This window comes from Onychomys torridus, chromosome 12 (assembly GCF_903995425.1).
Source record: "Onychomys torridus chromosome 12, mOncTor1.1, whole genome shotgun sequence".
Lineage (NCBI taxonomy): Eukaryota > Metazoa > Chordata > Mammalia > Rodentia > Cricetidae > Onychomys > Onychomys torridus.
Genome location: NC_050454.1, coordinates 16,169,387 through 16,186,449, shown reverse-complemented (window position 1 = coordinate 16,186,449; position 17,063 = coordinate 16,169,387). Strand labels below are relative to the sequence as shown.

The 17,063-nt window shown below is 43.3% G+C and overlaps 1 protein-coding gene across 1 annotated transcript in view; it reads left to right on the top strand.

Annotated features, from left to right (window-relative positions):
• Slc49a4 (solute carrier family 49 member 4) overlaps positions 1–17,063 on the top strand; it is an 87,801-nt gene that overhangs the window by 49,211 nt on the left and 21,527 nt on the right. Inside the window, exons 3-7 of the mRNA XM_036203835.1 lie at positions 492–757; positions 2,485–2,614; positions 6,697–6,805; positions 9,472–9,539; positions 12,212–12,339. Coding sequence (XP_036059728.1) covers positions 492–757; positions 2,485–2,614; positions 6,697–6,805; positions 9,472–9,539; positions 12,212–12,339 — 701 coding nt within the window. The remainder of the gene's footprint in view (positions 1–491; positions 758–2,484; positions 2,615–6,696; positions 6,806–9,471; positions 9,540–12,211; positions 12,340–17,063) is intronic.

Below are 17,063 nucleotides of genomic sequence, written 5' to 3'. Positions count from 1 at the left end.
GGGTGGGAGGCGTGGTGGCATACAGGCAGATGTGGTGTTGGAGAGGAGCTGAGAGTTCTGCATCTGGATTTGCAGGTAGCAGGCAGAGGGAGACACTGGGCTTGGCTTGAGCATTTGAAACCCACATCCAGTGACACGCTTCCTCCAACAAGGCCACACTTCCTTATAGTGCCACTCCCTGGTCAACAAGAATTCAAATCTGTGAACCTGTGGGGGCCATTCCCATTCAAGCCACCACACGAAGGTTCTAGCAAGTTCCTAGTTTAATATTTGTGAAGTGAGTAAGTGGTAACTAGCCATACTTAGTCTCCCTCCCAGAGAGTTATCATGCCATCTGAAAGCAGTTCAGCTCACCTTCCTAGAATGCCATTATTTTTGACATGTATATTTTTATTGCTGTAGTTAAACTGCTGTTTGTTTAATAATATCCTTTTGATTTAGGAAAAGCTTGCTTCAAATGTCTTCCAGCCTTGTAACTTTCCTAATTCCAGATTAATCCATGGAGGACAAATATTAAACGGCCTGGCAGGTCCAACTGTCATGAATGCAGCCCCGTTTCTCTCTACAACATGGTTCTCTGCAGATGAAAGAGCCACTGCCACAGCAATCGCATCCATGCTGAGTTACCTTGGTGGAGCATGCGCATTTCTGGTTGGGCCCCTTGTTGTTCCTGCTCCCAATGGGACATCGCCCCTTCTGGCTGCGGAGAGCAGCCGGGCTCATATCAAAGACCGCATCGAGACTGTACTATATGCAGGTACCATGGAGATCTTTTTCTAACTGGTTTACTTTGGTTTCTGTTCCAATCTCTGCTCCCTAGTTCTGGTGTGCCAGATCATATCACAGGGTCCCCGAAGGACTGATAGATACACACACTCAGAGTGTGCTTTCATTGTCTCATATGGAGGTACTGGCTTGAAACAACCTTTCCTAGGAAGTTGTTAACTGTAACGTGCTCTTGCTACATGGAAAGTTCTTTATTAATTTTACGCCTTTAATCCATTTACAGTAAAGCACTCTGTAACACATATCCTTCTAGATGTGGTGTCTGTACACAAAGCTAAATGTCACGCTTGACCATAAACATATGTCAAGCATCTGTTGGTAGCATTCAGCCTGTTTCTCCCTTGCAGTTTCTCCATTAGTGGCCATGTTCGCTCACCTTATTAATCTCCCTCACCTGTAGTTTATGCTTCTCTTCATTGCTCTGTGTATGTTAGTCTACTAGTCAGAGGTACTGACCTTCCTAACTGTTCTCTTACAGCCATCCCCTTGTTAGTTCTAGCCAAGCCTTAGACTCCGCTCCTATGGCTCTTTCGTGTTGTCCTCCATACACCTGTTTCTTGCTCCTTGGGTCTTTATACATCTTTGCTGTATGTAAGCATTGTGCTCAGCACTGGGAATTGGTGAGATCAGTGTTGAGACCTTTGTGGTACAAACAGGGACATACAAGGTGGAAGAACCCAATTTGCCTGGTTTAGAGAGAAATTGAGGGGTTAAGGAAAGCTTTATCAAGAACATAATGATGAACAAAATTAAGGAATGACCAAATGTTCAAACAGGTGAGGGTATTTCATGCCATGGCTCCTGCTCAGCAGTGCTTAGAGGCAGGTAAACAGTCATAGAACAGAGTGGTGGTGCCATGCCAGGGGCTCTGAAGCTATGAGGCAGCAGTAGTGTGCTTGCCTCAGATTGTGGGCATGCAGTGCAGCTCCTTAGAGATGTAGCATCTAGCCTGGAGCCCGGGGGAGAGGAGTCAGCAAAGCCCAGTGGGCAAGGGAAGATGAAGAGAGAACCATGGAGAAAACGCCCACTGGAGGGAGAGAACCTGGTGCAGCCAAACCGCTAGCTGAAAGTGTGGAGTAGTTCAGATCTAGTGAGGGTCCGTTAAACCAGAGGGGAAGCCAGGCCATGGGAGCTTCTAGGGAAGGCCCCTCCATGGGCCAAGACCACACTCTGAAGTTCATCCCCAAGAGTTACGTGATGAGATTTACATTTCGGGATTGGCATAGAGAGAATAAAACCGAAAGCAGGGAGCGAGGAGAACGGGAGCATTGCGTTGACATTTCGGTCTCTTGGTTTCTCACTTTTAGGTGCTTCCTTGTCTTGTTTAACTTTGCTGCACTGTGTGTGCATTGAATCTGTCTTATCTGTGCATCAGAAGTCCTGCCCTCCATCAGACAGAATCCTTCCCAGTCTCCTCCCATCTTCCTTCTTTCTGAGTACCATGCTTGCTATGCAGAATCGTCTTAGACCGCTTCAGAATCCCTCCTACAGGGTTTGGATTGCTGGTGTGTACCGGTCACCACTGCGTATCTTTGCTCATAGCACGCCCCCTGTTGGTGGCCTGTGGAATTTAGGGCGGCACAAGCCCAGCCTCTGCTCAAGGCACCAGATTTTGGTCTCTGTAGAGCTAGATATTAAAGAAGTAAGTACTGACCTTTTGTATCATTGGTTAACACTTCACTTTTATTTTTCTTCCAGAATTTGGAGTTGTCTGCCTAATATTCTCCGCCACCCTTGCTTACTTCCCACCCCGGCCCCCACTTCCTCCCAGTGTTGCTGCGGCTAGCCAGCGGCTGAGTTACCGGCGCAGCTTTTGTAGGTTACTGAGGTGAGCAGACTGTGGCTGTGGTTGCTGTCAGTGTGTGTGTGTGTGTGTGTCTGTGTGTGTCTGTGTGTGTGTGTGTGTGTGTGTGTGTGTGTGTCTGTGTCAGTGTGTGTCTATATGCATATCTGTGTGTATGTATGTGTGTGTTTGTTTGTGTGTGTATGACTGTCTGTCTCTGTGTGTCTGTATGTGTATGTGTCTCTGTGTTTGTGTCTGTATGTCTGAGTGTGTGTGTGTGTGTGTGTGTGTGTGTGTGTGGCACACGTGCCACAGCATACACATGGAGGTCAGAGGAAAACTTTGTGGAGTCAGTTCTCTGTTCTACCTTTACATGGGTCTCAAGGATCGAACTCAGGTCATTAGCCTTGCTTGGCAAGTACTTTACCCTCTAAGCCATCTCTCTGCCCCGAATTTTTAATGTTTAAGTATAATTTGAGGTCGTAATTTTTAGCATTAATCAGATTGTAACAATTCATGTTAAAATTAATTAAAATACTAATTAATTTTCTATCAGAAATATATCTTGAAAATTCACCACACACCAAAATGTTATGAAATTTTGTTTCATCCATGTTCCATGTACATTATTACTCAATATTTTAAAAATCAGATCTCTTAATTTCTGTTATATAGAAACTTAGGCCATATAATCTGTGAAAGTATAGAATGTTTGTGTTTGTTATTCTGTGTTAACACACATTGCATAGGCACTTGTTACTGCAAAGTAATAAAATGATATCCTTTCTGTATCATCTAGAACCATCTCAGTGTACCCCCAGTCGGCTCATAGAGTGGGAAATGCAATGTATCACTTTATCTTATTGGTTTAAGTTAGATGTAGTTAGACTCTGCCCTCAGAGGCTCTAATGCCTTAGAACTTAAGCTTGACTCCGTATGTCAAGTGTCACTGTGGGTTGTGGCTTGTACTTGGGACATGTGATGTTACCGTCTGAATTTCCTTTCCTAGTTAGCCATCAGGAATTGTTGCGAATTCCTTAGCTCTCTCTCTGGTTGGTTCTTTTAACCTCTCTGTCCCTTCTTTCCCCATCGCAAATTCCTTCCAGCAAAGAACTATATCATTGTATCCTCTATATTAATACCCACCCAAGCCACATACATCATCACAAAGTTTTTAGTATCTAACTAGGAAATATTAGGAGGGAATAATTAAAATTAATTTCGGTAGTGTATTTTATTCAACCTTATATATCTAAAACATCTTAACATGTAGTCAATATTAAAATTATTACTAGGATATTTTACTGTTACTTTTTAAAGTATCTACTGTGTTTTCACCTTTGAACACATAACAATTTGAACTCTGTGTTTTTATTAGAAGCAGTTGATATATATTTAGATTCCATCAAATTTATCGTTGAAAAGTACTCATTGAACATTATTTCCCACAGTTTATTTTTCATCTAAAATAAAAAATAAGTCATTGTTTTCTTACACCTTGACTGTACAGGTCCTTGATGTTAAAGGACAGGTTTTATTGGGGTCATAGTTGACAGTCTGTCACTTCTTTAGAATACAGTCAGTCTTTAGTTTTTTCCTCATAATTTAAAAAAAGTTTCCATAGCTGAAATAACAATCTTCCCATCTCTTCATCTGTAATTGCTTTTGTTTCTGGGCAAGAACCCAACATGTTTTATAGCTAAGTCCTAACTTCAGATCTATCAACAACTGTTTAGGGTGTTCTTTGGATATTTAAAATTCTAATTTCCAGTAACTAATTTTCTTCTTTTTGTTTGTTTACGAGACAGTGTCCTATTCTATAGGCCTGAGTGGCCTGGAACTTGTTATGTAGACCAGGCTAGCCTTAAACATGCAGAAATTCACTTGTCTCTGCCTCAGGAGTGCTAGGATTAAAGGCAGGCCCCACCACCTCTGGCCTCTTGATTCCGTTTGGATTGTTAAAGACTAATGTCGGACAGAATTCACCGTAGGTTTGCTGAAAGTGTCTCTTAGCACTGTCCACTTAAGCGACCTGCATCTTCCCACAGCAGACATTGGATTGTGCTGCAGCATATTGCCACTCGTGATATTTACAGTATGTCTTCTTCAAGTGAGGGAATTACAGTAGTAGGTTAGTGTGTAGAAGAACAGCAGGCAGACCAGTGGCCAGTGTACCCCAGTAATGTCTCATGTGTTGCGGTTGTTAAAGTGAGATGTAGTTCTTCAAAAACTAAGCCTTCAGGACAGGGTTGTTTCACAGTTTGTAGAGTGCTGCCTAGCGAGTGTGGGCCCTGGGTTGCATTTCCAGCAGTGCACATAAATTAGCGAATAAATACAAAGTTCAGTGGAAAGGTACTTTGCATTTTTTGTCGTTTAAAGTTTAGGCTTAAACTAGTTAAAAGGAAGAAATTAAAAGTTCAATTGTGCTAGCCCCATTTCGAATGGTTCCCAGGCCAACTAACTTAATGGGCTGAGCACTATTTTTTAGACAAAGTGAGATGAAGTGTAGAAGGTAGGAAATATTGTGTTTTTACATGTGATAATGGTATGTACTTTGTGAAACATTACCAAATAAAATAAAGTTTCTTGCTCTAAGGTACAATAAGAAGGTTTTGAAAATCCACTTCCCTGTAGCACCATGTGTATTACTTTGCACATAATAGATTAAGAAAAGCATCATGGGGCAGTAGGTAAAGCCCAATACCCAGAGTTCCAACTCCAGCGTCCACTTGGTGGAAGGAGAGAACAGACTTATGAAAGTTGACCACCCCCCCCATCTCCACTCCTCTCTGTCTCATACAATAATTAAATAAATGTAACAAGAACTGTTAAATGTGGTCTATGGCACCCATTTGCAAGGTGATAGTTTAAGGTAACAGTTCTTTCGAATGCTGTTTGTCTACATTTTTCTCACTGCAACACCAACAGCAGAAGTTATGTTGGTGGGCAAAGCTAGTGACCGACCATTCCGGGGAAATGCGAAGTGTTGGAGGGCCTTATGCTGAGTGACAAACAAGTTGTTCTGACAGGAAAGAAGAGTAACTTTGTTCCTCTGACAGGATGTCCCTAGTCAAGACTGCTCTGTGTTGCTGTGGAGTGGAGTGTGGTCCTCTTCCTCACGAAAAGGCCCCACCAAAGCCTGCACTCTGTGTCCCGGCTTGGGACTGCTGTACTTCTTAGCTCTCTGGGGGATTCTGTGGGCCTGTCTTGCCACATATCTCAAGCCTACAGGATAATTTTCTTTGGTTTTTCAAAGAACTTGAGAAATCTCATTTCTTATTTGATTTCTAAGATGTTTTCATATAAAGAGCTGGTTCTTTCTTGCTTTTTTCTTTTCTTTTCAAAACAGGGTTACTCTGTGAAGCAGTCCTGTCTGTCCTGGAACTCACTCTGTAGACCAGGCTGGCCTCGAACTCACAGAGATCCACCTGTCTCTGCCTCCCAAGTGCTGGGACTAAAGGCATGCAGCACCACCACCCAGCCTTACCTCAGATTCATGCCCCCATTCTTACCTACCCAAATTCATATTCTCTCTTTTAAAAAATCCAAACACAAACCCAAATAAAAGAAAGTACAAACCAAAACTAAACCTCAGAGCCGGTTTTGTGTTGTCCAATTGGCCAACCGTTTCTGCGGCTGGGGCCTGCCCTGGAGTGTGTTTGAAACTATCTTATCACTCCATGAAAGAAAATGGATTTTCCCTCTCTCTCCAACAGAGAACACTTGCTAATAGCTTCTTGGTGAGGGATAGGACTTTGTGTCCACTCCCCTTCCCCAGGCTGGGGTTTTGTCTGGTTAGACCCTGTGCATGCCGACACGGACTCTGAGTTCATATGTCCTTCTGCCCTGCTGTGTCTAGAAAATGGCATTTCCCTGGTGTCATCCACCAACTCGGGCTCCTACAGTCTTTCCACCAATGAGCCTTGAACACAGGGCTGTGATAAAAATCATCCCGTTTACGGCTGGGTTCTTACAAAAGATTAACAGGTTAGAGAATCTTGAATTTATTTAAAAATGGACACATATTTCCTATTTCAATTCTGTGTTCCAGGTTCAAAATGACTTAAGTGTTTCATAAATAGTTTAAGTTCTACATTTTAAATTTGTAATAATGTTTTCTTTTGCAGCAATTTGAGGTTTTTGATGATTGCTTTAGCATATGCGATACCGCTTGGTGTGTTTGCCGGCTGGTCTGGAGTTCTGGACTTAATTTTAACACCAGTGCATGTCAGCCAAGTGAGTATTTGTGCCTGTATATATGGTAGGCATTTTAGTTCATTTAATGTATAAATAATTGTGATATGCTTTTGGTTTTAGCTTCAAGAATTAGGTAAAATATTGCCTAAATCATTGTTGAAAATCAAGATTACTATGGGACAGTTGAAAACTCAATCTTTGATATCAGCCATAAATTTCACATTTCTTGGGCTGCTGTTAATACTGATAAACAGAAGAGAAAAAGTCTTAGCTTTGTTAACTTCATCATTTATCCTTGTTTCATACTTGTAAAGTAAATTATGAACCTATTACCTGATATATTGCTATTCTAAGTACTTTCTCTCTTGTCTCAGAATTAGAACATCCTCTCTTTTTCAAACATGACCATGGCCAGCAAAATGGCTTCGTGGGTAAAAGCACTTTGGCCACCATGATGATCTGGGTTTGATGCTCAGAACCTACAGAGTGGGAGGAGAGACCTGATTCCCATAAGGTGACCTGCATGTGAAGGAACACATACATACACATATGTACACACATGCACTTGAGAGTGCATGAACACATACACACTCCCACAAGTTGTCCTCTGACCTGCACGTGTGTATGTGTGCACATACAGAGATGCACACACATGCACTCTAGAGTGCAAGAACACACACTCCCACAGCTGTCCTGTGACCTGCCTCTGCCTCCCGAATGCTGGGATTAAAAGTATGCACCACCACTGCCCGGCCAACCCCTTCTAATTTTATAAAGAAAGCTAATCCCACTTTCATAAGGGAAGATCTTTATCATTGAAAGACCTCTCCTCAGGCTGGAGAGATGGCTCAACAGTTAAGAGCACTGGCTGCTCTTCCAGAGGTCCTGAGTTCAATTCCCAGCACCCACATGGTGGCTCACAGCCATCTGTAATGAGGTCCTCTTCTGTTATGCAAGCATGCATGCAAATGCAGTACTCATATCCGTAAAATACATAAGTAAATCTTTAAAAAGAAAACCAGAAAGACCTCCTTTCCATACTTTCACATCAGGGGTTCAACTCCAGCACGTTTTTTTTTGGGGAGGGGGACACCAGCATTAGACCATAGCCGAGCCTTTACCACACGCAGACCTTTCTTTAGTCTCCTGACCCATGTTTTGGATGACAGGCATTCCCAGTGTGCTCAGTTCCAGTAAGAAAAAGTACAAGTCTGTTTAAATGATGCTGATTTGGGTGTACCTGTGCCTTGTGTTGCAAACCCTAAGAAGCCCTTCCAGGCATCTGTCTATGTATAAACTCTGAGAGACACAGAGTCCATGATCACACCAGGTGTTAAAGCATAATTTAAAATAAGAGGCGTGCACTGCAGCCCCGGTGCCGGGGTCAGAGGCACGCACTGCAGCCCCGGTGCCAGAGTCGGAGGCACGCACTGCAGCCCCGGTGCCGGGGTCAGAGGCGTACACTGCAGCCCCAGTGCCGGGGTCAGAGGCCCTGGTGCCGGGGTCAGAGGCGTGCACTGCAGCCCCGGTGCCGGGGTCAGAGGCGTGCACTGCAGCCCTACTGCTCCTGCAGTGAAAGGAGAGAGATAGGGACAACTGAAGCTTGGAGGCCATCTTACCTGTGATGGACAAGAGACCCTGTCTCAAACACAGTAAAAGGCAGGGTGGGACTAACACCAGAAGTTGCCCTCCACTGTGCACTATGACATGAACATGCTGGCACCAGTGGCATGTGCTCACATGTGCATGCACACAGACCCCCCCCACCCTGATTTTACACACACACACACACACACACACACACACACACACACACACACACACACATTTTTAAAAAGAGGAAATAATGTGCAGAGGCCTACGCGTTAAGTGAGCGTTGAGTAACAGATGACAGAGCCTGAAGGGAGAGGAGTGGTCTGCATTACTGAGTCTTCTAGTCCCCAGTACCAGTGCTGAGGAAAACTAGAGGTAATCTAAGCATCGGGCGCTTCCTTGTACAGAGAGCCCATGTGTGCTTCTGGTAGAAATCCCATAAGAGTTACTGAATTAGAGGGGGGCCCAGGACATGTCCCCAGTAACCTCCTTCCTCCAGGTAGGCCCTACCTCCTAAGGCTTCTGGAACTTCTCAAGTGGTACGACCAGCTGGGGACCAAGCTGAGTCACCTGAGGCCTAGATGTACATATCATATCCAAATTATAATACCACTCTTTCCCTTAATACCACACCTCTCTCTCCCCCTGTCCCTCTCTTCTCCCCTCCTCTCCCATCTTCCATTCCTTGATATGGTCTTAGATATGGCCAGATGTCGTAGCAGCAAATTATTTTCTAGGAATTTTATGTATGATGATTGGATTTAAACTTTTTGAGGTCAGGGACTGTTTTCTCTCCTTCCTTATTGAGTTCTTAGTCCTCGGCAGTACTAGACAATGCTAGTGTATAGCACATGCTTGCAAATATCCAATGGTATTTATTTTGTTGATTTAAACATTCCAATAAAAATTAATGGAGGATATAATTATGTAGATACATTTGTGTTCATTAGTTATACATGACTCCTTTTGTTTTATCCAATTTTTAAAAAATATTATTTCCTAGATTTGTTACCCTTGATGCAGTTAATATTGACTATAGAGGATTTCATTTAATTTCTCCTCAGTTGCAACATGCCACACTTGCATTAAGGTGTCTCCTTCTTTGTTAACAGGTAGATGCTGGCTGGATTGGATTTTGGTCTATAGTTGGAGGCTGTGTTGTTGGGATAGCTATGGCAAGGTGAGACTATTTTGTAGCAAACTTGTAAGTGATGGGGGGGGATTCAGAAGAGAAGTGGGTTCCTCAATATAAACATTATTTAGGAAAGAGCACAAGAAAAGGCCGGAAATAGCCACTTGTTTGGGCTACAGATGTTCATGCGGCAGGAAGGATTCTATCCACAAAAAGCCTGTTTGGGAACAGTCCCTCCCAAAATGGTTTCTGAAGACCAGAAATGTATTTCCAGTATAATTAAATTTCTTCTCATTGTTTATTTGAGGGCAACATCTTCAGATGGGCCCCCCAAAAGTGATATAATTTCTAAAAATAATAAAAAGGTAAAGCAGTAGTTAGCAAGAAGGAGCCACGTATCAAAGCATCTCTGGGCTCATAGAAAGGCAAACCCCCGTTAGCAAGTGTGTCCCTGTGGGTGTCCGACTTTGACAAAAATGTCTGTAAAGGTCTCCAATTTCCTCAGACTCTCTCTCATCCCAGTCCATTATGACAACACATTCTTAGACTGGGTTAGAAAAGAAAGAGGTTCTTAGTTATTCTGAGAACAGGAATCTTAGAGTATGTCCCTCCTTCCGGTGACATTGGTGTGTCTAAAGAAAGAGTGGCGTCCGCCCTGCAAGCCATTGCACCACACCAAGACCAGCCAATCACTTCACCAGGACGAAGAGAATGTAACCATACATTTGAGGAGATCACGAAGATATATAAATCCCCTCGGTATCTAAACCCTTATTAAACATAATTGACACAGGATAATATATATAGACCTTGCAGTTTTTACATAGTGTTTTTGGGGCGATGCAGGAATAAATTGAATTCATAACTTCCAGGTCACTTTATTTGTTTTGTTCTTTTTTTTTTTAATGTTAGAAAAGCATAGAAGAATAAAATCTAAAAGGTAAAGGTTTAGGCTAGGAAATCTCTTGTCTGATTGTGAAACACATTGCCCTGATAATTCTGACAAGAATCATACACAGTTTTTCTCTGAAAAATAATAATGATCAGTGAACTTGGGATTCAGATGAAGCATCTGGCATCTCTTTGGGGACATTTTTAAAAATAATTTCTTTATTTTTTAAAATAATTTGTTTATTTTTATGTACATTGGTATTTTGCCTGCATGTATGTCTATACAAGAGTGTTGGACACTGGAGTTACAAACAGTTGTGAACTGCCATGTGAGTGCTGGGAATTGAACCAGGGTCCTCTGGAAGAGCAGTCAGTGCTCTTAACTGCTGAGCCGTCTCTCCAGCCCCAGGGTGGGAGACATTTTTATTAGGCTGCAGGATCTTTCCAGAGAATATAGAAATTTCTCCTGTGAAGAAAGCAACCCTGTCACTAACCGAGCAGCCCATTCTTCCCACCAGTAGGTGGTGGCAGCTCTCACATCATAGAGTCATTTAGTCCAGAAAACACTAACAAACGTGAGTGCCCGCATCACAGCAAATAAATGAGAAAAAAAAAAAAAAGAGAGAGAGAGAGAGAGAGAGAGAGAGAGAGAGAGGATAATATTGAAATGTTACAAAGGACAGCTGCATGGAGTAGACACACTACACTCAGTTTTGAATGCAGAGGGAAAGAACATGGTTAATGTCTTATTGGGGACATTTCTATAATAGAAATAATTCCAGAGAATGGAGTAACTGTGTTTAGGAACAGCCATAGCTGTGGTAGGAAGAAAAGGAGCAAATGGAAATGTGGGGGAGAGCGAAGGACATAGATTTAGTTCCTGTAGATTGAGGAAAAGAGTAGTAAGTTTTGAGGATCTGAAATGCTATAAAACTCCCAGCCTAATGGGTTAATGTGCACCACCACCCACAACTGATTTTCAGGTCTCATTTGTGGCCCAGGCTGGCCTTGAATGCTCCCTCCTCCTACCTCGGCTTCCTGGGTGCTAGGATTACAGCCGTATATTGCCACAGCTCAGGCTGTATTCTTGCTCTTAGAAAGTTTAGTAAGAAGAAAATGAAATAAACAAATGCAAAACCCAAACAATTTCCAACAAGGAAAGTTGTTATAGGGATATAAACAGAATGCAGGGCCACCATGGGCAGGATTTGCATGAGCATGGAGGGCCATGTTGAACAAGACCTGGATAAATGGAGGAGTGAGCGGGAGTGAGTGTGTGAGGGTCAGGGTGTTAGTATTACCAACAGAATGGCAGCTACAAGCCAGTACTAAAGCTAACCCCTGCTGTGGGAACCAGCCTTAGCATGGATGAGAACAGAAAACAGTATCCAACCGGAAACGGGGATGGGGTGGGGTGGAGGGACAGGAAGGCAGAGCAGGGCCAGGTCATGGGGACCACAGAATCTATGGAGGCATTTGTGTGCATTCTTTGAGTGTGAGTTTGGGAAGAGCCATCTTTGCACATCAATGTCAAGTAAAACTGGGCTAATGTGTATTCATTATAGGATATTTAGAAAGTATAAAAATTCAAACCCTATTCTGTGAACTGTAGGCTCCAAACAGATTATGTTTTATAGTTTGTAGGAGGAAAATAAGTTATTATTAAGTAACATCCTAGACACAAGGAAAGAAGTAAATACATATTTATAACTGGCATTGAGAACTATGTAGGGAAAATTCAAGTAATAGTTGCTTAAACAAAGTATGTTGCTAATTTAAATAATACTGAAAAGTCTAGTTGGGATTAATGTAATATTGTTTCTGTTCAGGTTTGCAGATTTTATCCGGGGTATGCTGAAACTAATTCTTCTCCTCCTGTTTTCTGGGGCTACACTGTCCTCCACGTGGTTCACCCTGACCTGTCTAAACAGCATCACACACTTGCCTCTGACGACAGGTGAGGACAGGTTGTGTTTGAGCTTGGGGTAAATATTGTCAGTTTACAGAAGTATGTGTACTCTGACAGTAGGCCCTCGTCTTGCTGTTTCTGATCGTTCAGTATATGGGGGCAGGCTATGGCAATGGTTCCATTGGCAAAGTGCCTGTGGATAGGCACAGGACCTGAGATCAGATCCAATAACCTGCATAAAACGGTGAGGGTGAGGGGCTAGAGACGTGACTCAGCTCTTGCAGAGAGCTCGAGATCAGTTCCCGGCAGGCATGTCAGATGGCTCACATGGGACTCCAGCTCCCAAGGACCCAGCACTTCTGGCCTCCAAGGGTAGTTGAACTCGTGCACATACCCATGCCTATACACAGCATTTAAAATGTTTTGTTTTGGCTTTTGTTAAAGGCTGGGGGCTCAGGTAGGGCAGACCCATGTAACTTACTGGGACTTCAGGTTCAGTGGCCGACCTTGTATTAAAAAATAAAGTGGAAAGGAATCAAGGAAAGACACCCCAAATCAACATCAGGTCTCCACATGCATATGAACTTGTGTACATGTGCAACTGCACACATACATGTACATAACACACACACACACACACACACACACACACACACACACACACACACGAATGAAGAGACTTCCCTTGTCCCATCATCATACCGACATCCCAGATAGGAAGAACCCAAGAAATAATTGAATATTTTGCATAGGGAAGTCTCCTCTTTACATTAGCTCATATAGTGTGAAAATGCTTTCATGTAAAACTCATACCAGAGCATAACATATTTTTATCCTGTTTATAATTGTTACTAAAAAGTACAGTAAGAGCAAAGCATGATTATATCTAAACTATACCTCAGTACAGTTCTCTGACCTGGCCTGGTGCCTCAGTTTATAGGGCATTATCACATTATCTGTACAGAAGCATGATTTCTGGGAATGCCTTTTGGAAGCTATTGTATCCAGCTTACAATTGTGTAATTGACCAGAAATATTTGTATTTGCTGGTATGCTTATTGTTATTACTAATATAAGTTCTGAGTTTTCTGTTGCTCTAGTAAGTTGCATAGATGTATTGGCTCCACAACAGCACGAAGGATTATCTTACATCCCATGGGATGGAAAGCGCTACCCTAGGTGTCTGGGCTGAGAGCATCATGAGGACTCTTGGGAAGAGTTTCTTTCCCTCTCCGGGGGCTTTTTAGCAAGCTGCAGTCCCCTTGACTTTGTTCACAGTTGGTCTGTGCCCTCCTGGCCCGCCTCCTCTGTCTTCAGGGATCCTTGTCTCACATTAGGCCCACTCCGATAATCCAGGATCATCTCCCAATTTCAGATGCCATTTATTAGCAACCTTAATTCCACCTCAGGTTTAATCCTCATTGCCCTGTAAGGTAACACATTGATAAATGTGTTCCAGAGAGGGAAACATCGATCTTCAGGGGAGAAAGGAATTATTCTGCCGGCCCCAGGGTCTTGTCCAGGTTCCTGTGATGGCTTACTGGAGAAGGCAAGGGACTCCATGACTGTTTCTTCCTCCCTTCTAATAAAATTGCTTAAGATGCAGGTTTCTTACTCATTGTACAAGTAATTTTTAGCCACCATAGATTAGGTGCTCAATTACAGGATTATTTATTGTGAAGTACATTGAGGGATTAATGTCATACCAGCATTTGATGAGTAAGAGTAAATTAGAATCTGAAGGCTTGGGGGGGGCACTTGCCCAGCAGCGGTGGTTTCTCTCCACCCCCACCCCCCCCCCCCACCCCAGCTTAGAATCTCTGCACAACCTACTTTGGGTCTCTGCAGTCTGGAATTAGAACCAGGATCTGTACAGCAGCAGCAGCAGCAGACTTTCACACAGGTAATAAGCAGTAGTGTAAGGCTGCCAGACTGCCCCAGCCAGAATAGATGCCTCAGCAAACTCACAGGGGCCGCACTGGGACTTGACTTCCATTGGACTCTGCTGCAGCCTCCAGTGCAGGAACATTCCCACTGTCAGTAGACTGGGCTTCATTCTAATGCTGTCGGAGCTTTGGGAAGTGAGTTTTTCAGCAGTTGGTGTAGTTATAAGCAAGTGTCCACTAAACTGATGTGGAGCAGGAAATGAGGGTGGCAATATTCAGTGCGATTGGAAGTTGGGAGCTCTACACCTGCCCATTAGATGCACACACCTGTAGTCATTCTTTTGTCTGTGAACACTACTCTTTAAATTTACTGAACTCTTTGCACCTAAGTGTGTGAACAGCACATTTGTTAGCTATTTATTTTGGCCTTGGAAGCACCATTAAAACTTGATACCATACTAAGAAAGCATTAAGGACAGAGGCAGTGGGCTGGCGAGATGGCTCCATGGGTGAACATGCTTGCTGCCTAGACTCACAACCTGAGTTCAAGCTCCAGGACCCACATGGAGAAACAGTTTCCTCTGTACACATGAACCCATGTATACTACATACCTCTTAAATAAGTAAATAAATAAATCTAACTTTTCCATGTACATACATTAAATAGATAAATCAATCTCGTTTTTAGATGAAAAATTAAAGTGTTTTTTTTAAGAGGGAAAATGCTGGGAAACTTCAGCTCCCGCCCACCCTCCACCAGCCCTCTCAAGTGTGAAGCCCAGTTGTCCAGTGTAATAACTAGACACTGACTAAAAATCTGTGGCTGTTTATGTACCAGTGTACTCTGTGGTGTTTCAAACAATTAGGCAAGTATGCCCAGTCAGCTTTCTTTTTAAATTTATTTAATCGTATGTGTATGGCTCTTTTGCTTGCTGTATGTCTGTGCACCACATGCATGCAGTTCCCATGGAGGACAGAAGAGGGCATCAGATCCCCTGGAACTGGAGTTATAGACAGTTGTGAGTTGCCGTGTGAGTGCTGGGAATCAAACTCAGGTCCTCTGGAAGAGCAGCCAGTGCTCTTAACTGCTGAGCCATCTCTTCAGCCCATCGGCCCAGGTTTTTTCTTTTACTTCATTCTGGTGTTGTTTTGCAGTTCGGCAGCACTCAGATGCAACCATTTTGGTTTACAGCTCTCTCGTCCATGGGATTGCATACAGATTTTTTTATGATCTCATATAGAAGTCAGTATCTGTGACATTTTACAAAAACATCACCATGAATGCTTGATGACAGCTGTTGGTTATTCATAAGACAGCACAACTGTCAAGTTCAGGTGCCGCTTCGTCTCTGAGTGGAAGTGTTAGGGGGGATTTAATTTACGTCTGCTTTTGACTGGATTGGTGTAGTGAGTGTATCTGTCTTTCATAGTCAGGCTGAATATATTTGAAAACTGTACATCTTTTTAATCTTCCACGTGTGAGTGACCTGATCAAGACTATGTTTTCCAGTCTGTGGTTGAAAAGAATTCTGCTGGGCAGGAAGTGAAGAAGCAGATTTCTAAACTAATCACAGCCGGATTGAAAGGTTGAATTTGATATGCCCATCTTTTTATTTTGTTTTGTCTTTGTTATTTGAGACAGGGTTTCTCTGTGTCGCTCTGGCTGTCCTGGAACTCACTCTATAACCCAGACTGGCCTTGAACTCAGAGATCCGCCTGGCTCTGCCTCCCGAGTGCTGGGATTAAAGGCGTGCACCACCACGCCCAGCCTGATGTACCCATCTTAACCAACCAAGAGAATGCTCACTATACTTATGTGATGATATTTATATAAATATTACGTTGTTTTCAGCTGAAGGTCAGTTTTTCAGTGTCACTTAGATATTCCTAAGAGACGGCTTTTAACTTAGGTAACCCCGAGTTAAGAACCAGCTGTGCTGACTCCCCGCCACAGTGCCACATCCTTTCTGCTTTCACACTGAGTGGCGCTTAGCTGTGCTCTGAGTGAATCTCGCCCTCCTTGCCAGGTGGGTAATCTGGAGCACGGATTTGTGTCTCATAAACTCTGTCCCCAGCCTTGCACCTGGGAAGGGAGGTGGGGAGGGACTATTACCTCACCCTGAGCCTCAGTGGACAGGACTTCCAGCTGCAGGAGTGTCACTTTGTCATTCAACACAAGCTGCAGGGAAGCAAAAGGGCATGTCGTAATGGAACAATGGGAATTTTAATAAATCTATCACAGATACTCCCTCTGCCTTTGTAAAAATCTGACCTAATTCCTTTTAAGTCAGAGAGGTTCCATGAAGGGGAATTTACTACAGAATCTAATCATGGACCCATCTAGACCTTGAGGTCAGTATTTATAGTCAGTAATGGCAAATTCGTGTTTCTTTCTAGTGGTCATTCTTAGTCAGGAGATGTGTCGTCCTCTTGCCTAGCATGCTTAGTATCTCTCTTACGGGTTTTCTAAGTCAGGAGAATCTCCACGAGAAGTATGTGAAACAGTCATGCTACAAAGCAGTGTTGTGTCAGAACAGGCAGCATCTGGAACACTGGTTCCCTGAGACTGTTTGACCCGCAGCTCCACCGTCTTTGTGTCTGTACGCTCCTCCGCTGTTCCAGGAGGAACAGAATCATCTAACAGCGTTTTCCTCGGAGCATCCTCATCACTAACCAGTGGCTAGTGTGTGCACGTAACTGTGGACATAATAAGCTAAAAGCCAGTTAAGTTCCCCTCACGGCTGTCTCATGACAGCCCTATTAGTCTTCGGGTAGTCTGCCCCTCGCAATATTGGGTTGCCATCTCTGCAGCAGGAAAACTGGGTCATGGCATTGTCTCTGAAGGCACAAGGGCTGATATATGCCCTTGCTTACACACATCCTCTG